At 35.4% G+C, this 8,052-nt stretch overlaps 1 protein-coding gene across 1 annotated transcript; it reads right to left on the bottom strand.

The window, feature by feature from the left end:
- Positions 1-2,892: 2,892 nt before the first annotated feature.
- LOC7471936 (mitogen-activated protein kinase homolog NTF3) lies at positions 2,893-6,537 on the bottom strand. Its single transcript, XM_002301981.4, has 3 exons — positions 5,972-6,537; positions 5,130-5,555; positions 2,893-4,017 (listed from the first exon to the last, which is right to left on the bottom strand). The coding sequence occupies exons 2-3, from the start codon at positions 5,550-5,552 to the stop codon at positions 3,322-3,324; spliced, it is 1,119 nt and encodes a 372-aa protein (XP_002302017.2). The 5' UTR covers positions 5,553-5,555; positions 5,972-6,537; the 3' UTR covers positions 2,893-3,321.
- Positions 6,538-8,052: the final 1,515 nt, after the last annotated feature.

An 8,052-nucleotide genomic window follows, 5' to 3' on the forward strand; every position in this document is an offset into this window, starting at 1 on the left:
TGGTGTGAAGGAACCTCCATCGCTATTTTAAATTTGAAATACAATTTCAAAAAAAGAAAAAAGATAACAACGTTTTCAAATTCTATCTGTTTGGTTATTTTATTCAAGATCATGATTTGATTTCAGTTTGTAGTATCTCTCCCGTGCTTATATATATTAAAAAAAAAGAAAAAGAGAGAGTTAGATTTAAATTTAAACTAATATTGTCAAGAATAATCACATTCCAAGCATTTAAACAGTTTCAGTGGAAGACAAAAAGGAAATAATTCAACGATGACTCAAGATTCATGCATTTTCCATTGTAATGGCAATCTATCAATCAAATCTTGAAAGCTTTAAAAAAGTTAATCCAAAATTGGCTGCTCTATCTCTCAAATCATGCGTGATTGTCTACTGTAAAATTATATATTTGTATGTACGGTAGCAGAAAAGGCTTCCGAAGCTGACGAAGAATCCCACAAACTTGAACGTACGTAACGTACCCACTATACATATATATGCATTTTTTTTGGCAGTGATCCAAGAAGCTTATCTCTTTCTGCCAAATCTATCGATTATTTGCATTCACATTGTGTTGTATAATACTATAAACTATTTACTTGGTTTTACTTAAAGAGTTTTTTTTAGTTAAAAGGATTTTTTAATATAATATTATAGCTCTAATGACTAAATTGACTAAATGGTTAGAAATTTAAACTGCCCTCATTCTAATAAAAATATATATTTTAACTAGCTTGAGGGAAAAACTCCAATATAATTTATAAAAAACTCACCATTTGAAATTACATAAATATCCATTCCCTTACTAAGTAAAGACTAATAACTGATTAGATCCAAGTTTACTCTTTAAACGTCACTAATTAAAGTGTTATAAATCTTAGAACCATTGAAGGTTTACATGATTGTTAACTTTAGAATATCGAAGAATTATTCGAGATGCATGTAAGCTGGCCTAAATAACCACAATTAACAAAAAAAGAAAAAAAAGAAGAGAGACTAGCAACATGAAAACTTTGTAATAAATAAATCACGTTCAAACACATAATAAATGACCAAAAAGTGAGATGAGATTGCAACAGATGCCGTTGTTATTCGTTCGAAAATCCCCACGGTATATAAGATTTCTTGACAAAATTTTAAAGAACCATGTTATAGGTTGCATTTGGATAATATATACGGTAAAAGATGGAACAAATATATAAAAGACAGAAATATATTAAATTTAAAAAATATAAATATAAATATAAAATAAATTTATTTTTTTAATATTTTTGAATAAATTTCTGTGCAGGAAGAAATACTCTATTCCTCTTGTATTCTGAAACAATAATTAAAAGCTACCGCAGTTAGCATTTAAATTGGTACGAGCCCTGTTCATTTAAATGGGTACTGGAGTGGCCAGTGAGTATAACAGTCAAGAGTCGGTGGCTCGGTGCTGAGGGTGGTCACACTCACATGGCACCTATAACTTCTACATACCATTTGAATAAATATAGCGTGTTAAATATGACATAAAGCTAACAGCATGGTCGTACAATAATCAGCTTACTAAGTATAACTCTAAATTATGTGGGTTTTTTTTACTGTACTTGGTTCCATTTTTTATTTTATCATATATTATCGTGGATGAACTGTGTAAAAGTTTTTGTTCTTTTAATTTGGCACTCAAATCCTGCGATTTAGTCCTGATTAATTGAAGACTAATTAATTTTAATCTATAATAAAAAAAACATCAAATATGGATTGCGTATTATAAATTTTATAAAAGATACACTTTGATTATTGAATTTTAAAAATCATGTAAATTATCTAATTTCGGTATATATCTCAATAATTTTTTAGTTGAATTTTAATAAAAAACTTATTTTTATTATTTTTTTAATTCCTGATTGAGCACGCACGAACCGATCAATAGATGAATGATTGCGTTTATTTACTGTGGCATGGCACGCCCCAAATCTCATCAGTCATCAGCGTCTCAGATGAGTTTTCATTTAAGTGGTCGACAAAGATGGCCCCTCTCAAAAAGACGTTTGGTGGATGGTTGAAGCTTGAAAGGTACCCAGCTGGTGAATCTGGCATTTAGCAAAACCAGTGCCAAGCAGGTGAAAAAAAGTGCTGGTGATGCCGATTTAAAGGTATTAAAATGAAAGGCGGTTTTATACATGCATTGATTTGGAAGCCTTGAAACCACAAAATCCAGTCACAGTAAATAAACCTCGCCGGCCGGCAAATTGACCTCTAGTATCCAACCGGTCCTACTCCTGAACTGGACCATTTAAAAAAAAAAAATCAATTCAAAGTTCACCGGGCGTTCAAAACATGATTTGTTTTAAAAATAAAAAAAACCTAAAACAGGGTCATTAGGATTAACATGTTCAATTTATGACCCAATAACATGTAGGACTGAAGCCTGTCTTACAATTCACATGACTAAAGCGATATACATTTCTAGGGTGTTCTATTGCAAGTGTTTATGCCATCTAGAATCTGCGTAAAAGACCCTAATAGCCGAATCGCAGTGGGAATACAGAGGCTAACTTCTCCGAAAAAACAGGCCTGAAAAATCGAACCTTTGAGGCCTTGATCCAGAGGAGAGGAAGAAAAGGTCCGACTCCTACCCGCCGGACTAACAACAGAAGCCCAATAACAGGTTCAAGAATTGGGCCTTAAATCATCCAGCTGGCCTGAAACAAGGGTCATGGAACCCCCTGCTCATCGCCTTCAATTCGAGCACACCTTTTGCCCTTTTTTGAGGTTTCTTTCATTGATAAAAATGGGACTCAAAAGGAGACCTCCACTAGGAGAGCACCGATAAAAGAGATAAAAATTCAAGCCAATAACTGAGAAAAAAAAGTGGTACAAAAAGTAAATATGCAGACAGGAGGAAAAAGATGTTAAGAGGTGCTGTCACGCACCAACTTATTACTCGTATATGTTTGCTTATTACATGGATAAAAAGCGAGCTAGAATTAGTTGTTCACTGCCCGGCACTAGCAGTGAGATTTCTCACTCGTGAAACCAGGTCACAATTACCTTCAGTTACTAAATTTACAAATGAAGTTTTCCCAGAATCGTACAAAGACACACCTATATACAAGCTGAAAGGGCCACCTACCTTTCAGAGCTCAAGCTCATAAGCACGTTCTTAAAACAAAAATTAGTCATATCATGCCAGGGCAGCGGGGCTGGCTTGTGCGTGCTTCTTCAAGATTATTAAAACAAGGGAAACAGAACATAAACAAAAGAGCTAGTACAACAAACCAAAAACTCGGTTTAAGCAAAATAACCCTCTTAGGCCTGCAGAATTAACAGACAAGATTAGGAGCGCACCTCGCCATTGACTGCCGCGGCTTCAGGATGGTAATGAAGCATCTCCTTCCACATCATCTCTCGTATCATCTCTTCCCCTAATTCCTCATCTATGTCAAGATCAATTGGGACCTGTGCTGGAGGGTTGCTGCTGGGATCATATAGCAGAGACATGTAAGGGTGTTCCAGTGCTCCGGTAACAGTAATCCTTTTTGATGGGTCAAAAACAAGCATTTTTTGTAGCAGATCAATTGCCAAAGGATGTGCATTAGGATAAAGGCGGGAAAGGGGAGTCCCAGGAGAATAAGGAAGTGACTTGATATATTTCTTTGCCTTCGGGTTATCAATAAATTCAAGATCCTCCTCCCTCTGACTTCCAAGGATGCTGATGATAAGTTTAAGCTGATTGAGACATTCTGTGCCAGGAAAGATAGGCTTCCGACCAAGAAGCTCTGCAAAGATGCATCCTACAGACCAGACATCAATTGATGTCCCATAGTTATCACAGCAGAGAAGGAGCTCTGGAGCTCGATACCATCGAGTGACAACATACTCAGTCATGAATTGGTTCTTGCCATTGCTAGTACGTGCCAGCCCAAAATCACAGATCTTTAGCTCACAGTTCGCATTAATGAGAAGGTTCCCAGGCTTTAAGTCACGATGCAGAATATTTGCTGAGTGAAGATATTTCAGACCACGAAGCAACTGCATAGAGAAGTGAGAATCATAAAGACTAAAAGACCCTAGAAAACAAACCATTTGAATGCCCACAAAATATGTCACCGTGAAATGAAAATCAAAAGCCTAAAGAATAGGGAGGTATTTAAACAGTAAAAAACTAACAATTCAAAAGCGTGGTGATTCAAGCCAGAAGTAGAAAAAAACTTTTGAAGGCGAAACACAAAGTGAAATGCTAATGTTTAAACATTCCACATTTTTGCAGCATGAAATCAAATTCCTTGGACTCTACTGCCAGACATTACTGCAGGAACAGGACTCTAACTACACAAGCGGTCACCTCTTAAAGTTATCAAGACAAAATAATGATTTCTCCAAATATAACAAAATAATAATACCATGAGAAACATGAAACGATATTGTAGGACCTCCTATGGTCCTGAACGTTTGAACCTAGGCCCTAAAAGTGCAAGCCTCCTGAAAATAACGATCAATTGTACAAGATTAAAGTATGCGGCAAAGAAAATTCAAAGATTGATATCTTAAAAATTAAAACTGGCACTATGGATAGCATTCAAATCTTCATTTAAGTGAAATATCACAAGGGCAATAAGGAAACACAGCACATAGAGCATCTACTCAAGAAATGTTAAGAAATACCCAGTACACTCTATACTGAGTTGCGACAGGTGAACATACATCTAACCACTGAGTTAATTGTTACTTCCATAAGCTAAACCATAACCTAAGCAGGATAATTATGATGTTGACAGATAGATATTAAACCAAGAACAACATGCATTGAAGCATACTAATACCCTTTCCCAGTTGTAAAATACAAAGCTTAAATCTGACCAGAGATAATTTCCACAGGCCAAAGCCAAGGCATAATGAAGAGAGAGGCCATAAAAGAAAATTCTTAAAACTCCACATTTGCTGCAGCTATTAAATAATCGCATGCAAATTTTACCCAAATCCAGGTAACTCAAGCTTTTTAGAAAAAAAATTCATCAAGTGATTTGTAATACCACAAACCTATAATAATAGACTGTAAAGCATTTATTAACCCCTTTTTTTTTTCAACCTCTAACCTAAACTACAAGAAAAACGTGTTCCACTACTAGACGGTACTTGTATACCTGAAATAGGAAGTACTGGCAGTGCTCATTAGTAAGTGCTTGAGAAGACTTGATAATTTGATGCAGATCTGTATCCATGAGTTCATAAACCAAATAAACATCCTTAAAGCTTCTCCTTTGTATGGGCATCATCACATCTTTCAAACCAATCACATTCTCATGTAGAAGATGCCGAAGAAGCTTCAATTCCCTTAAAGTTCTCAGCGCATCAACACGGTTCTCAAAAGCGTTGTGTATCTTTTTAATCGCAACTTTCTCAGTGGTTTCTCTATTCACAGAAGAGCACACAATACCATAAGCCCCTCGACCTATAGGCTTGATCGGCACATACTTTGTATCGATCTCAAACAAAGTTTGCCACATTGAATAGTAATGCTTCCCCTGATTCCTAACCCCATTTGGTGGCTCAACTGGTGTTGCCATTCCCTGCAATACATTCATTCAATTCAACCAGAGTCGCTCAAAAAACACTAAAAACATTCTCAACTACAGGGATTCCTTCAAAGGCCAAAAATGGGCCATTATATCTTAACCCAACTTGTGAGTATTGAGGCTGTCTTCATCAAAAAAATAAGGGCACATAGCATAACCGCAATATCAGGTAAAGATCAATTACAAAGATAAGCATTCAATGCACCAAAAAAAATCAACTTCTTATCATTTCGGTCCAAAAGCACCAGCAAAGAAAGATGGGTTTCTAACTCTCTATCTAGAAACGCCAAAGCAATTGAGCAATTAAATTTTTACTTTGCCGATAACACTATCAGAAAAATCATGAGAAAAAAGTCTAAACTTGAATAATTCAAAAGTTACAAAAAGGGAACATTTAAAAAAGGACTTACCTTTATTGGTCTTATGCGATCTTCCTTGTCCAAAAAAGAAGAAAAAAATTTCCTTCACAATTCGCTAAGCCACATCAGAGCTCACATTAAAAAAAATCTCAAAGCTCAAATTCTCCCTCAAAAGCAACTCAATCACTGCAGAAACAAAGCAATTTTCTTTCCAAATTGACCCTCAAACATCACTAAGAAGTTCTCCCGTTTTGAACAGTTCCAGCTCCTTCACTAATCACTTTCGCGCCATAATTTGCACGGATACGGATCCTTGGTGGGTTTAATGAAGCTGTGAGAGTTGGATCTCTGGTAGGTGTGTGTGATTTTGTCAACGATGGTTGAGATTTTCTGCAGCGCATCAAGATTCGTTGTCTGGTAGAGATCAGAATCAGACAGACTTAGTAAAGAGAAAGTAAAAGACTAATAATTGTTCGTTGGAGAATTTAAAATGAGAAAAATGTTAAGGTACTTAGGATGTCTTTTATTATTATTATTATTATTATTATTTTGTTCTAATGTCATTATTATATTTATTGCATCACTCTCTCGCTCGCTCTTTCCGGCTGGCTTTCTTTCCTTGGAACGACTGGTACGGGTTTTTTCTTTATCTATTTATGGCGGTCATTTGATAGCTTGGAGAGAGCCGAGAATACGACGTCGTCGTTGAATCCTTCGGAATATTTTTATTTTTGTTTTATTTTATGTTATTTTTGTGTAAGCAGAAAAATCATTACCCTTATCCAAAAAACGAGAAAAAAATATCTAGTGCCAGGAGGTGACTTCCATGGGGGAAGTCCACAATACGGGACAAAGATACTATGAAAGTCAAATTTAATTGCCGACATCAACCCTCACTTTTATTTGTTTCAACGGAAAATATATTATTGCGTAGCCTTTACATTTTCAAGAAAAATGGAGAATTAGATGTATGATTGCCTTTAATAATTATAGAAGTACCCCACTCGATCTAGTAGATTAATTTAGTAATTATTTTAACTTGGAGTTTGATTGAGTTTTATTTTAAATTAATTTTTTATCAAATCGCTATCATTTTGAATTTGTATAAAAAAAATAAAAGGTTTTTTATTTTAAAAATAAAACAACGTAATTTAATTAATAAAAATCAAATTAATTGATCTAATCCGCATGTTAAACTTAATTAACTCGTGAAACAAATTTCAATGCAATAATGTAACTTCAAAAAATCAAGTTACTCCCCTCTGAATTTCATGCTATACTATCATTTCCCAGTAAATGTATGAATTTTCTGTCTAGTTTTTCTTTTCAGGTGTGCCTTTCAAATGATTTTGTCTGTTTGAGAGGCAAATACACTACAAGTTTTCTTCGTTATTTAATGAACTCCTGGCCAGAGAAACGTTGTGCGGCACTAGAAGAAAATAAAGATCTGCGCATGACCAGATCAGTCCTAGGGCACCACTCGGGAGTTCTTTACTGGGTAGGTGATGTATAATATATTATCCATTATTGAGACATTCGCTATTTGATGTCCTATTCTGCTATGCATCTCAACAAGCACTATTTTTTTTTTATCACATCATGTTAACGAAGTGGCATCAATTCAATTTGGAAAAACTTGGGTGGATGGAGACATTATTTCAAAAATTAACCGGTTAAGATGGTTTATTCAAGACCTAACTAATCAGAACCTGGATCGATTCAACAAAAGAAAATCTAGTCCAGTCAAATACCCGAGTTAATACATTGATCCGGTTAATTCAAGCATGACGGGTCAAAATCATGTTATCATCCTATTATTTTTTTTAAAAAAATATTTTTAATTAAAAAATGTTTTAGGTATAATTACACCATCCTGTTATAGGCAAGGATGTGGCAGCAAGCTGAAGATGGCTGCACCAAAAGGAGTTCTTAGCTTGTGCCACGAAGTATTAAAAATGTTGCACAGAAAAGTGTCAAGCTTGTCTAAAACCAAGAAGCGGAGGAGCCTGACCGGAGAAATACAGAGCCGCCGTTGGTGTGTTAAAAAAGACTAGAAAGAGTAGCTTGCGGTGCGCTTGAGCAGTTGAGTTCAACGCCTTAACCTGGTCCTCTCTCTCTCCCTCGCTCCTGTC

This window comes from Populus trichocarpa, chromosome 2 (genome assembly GCF_000002775.5).
Source record: "Populus trichocarpa isolate Nisqually-1 chromosome 2, P.trichocarpa_v4.1, whole genome shotgun sequence".
Classification (NCBI taxonomy): Eukaryota; Viridiplantae; Streptophyta; class Magnoliopsida; order Malpighiales; family Salicaceae; genus Populus; species Populus trichocarpa.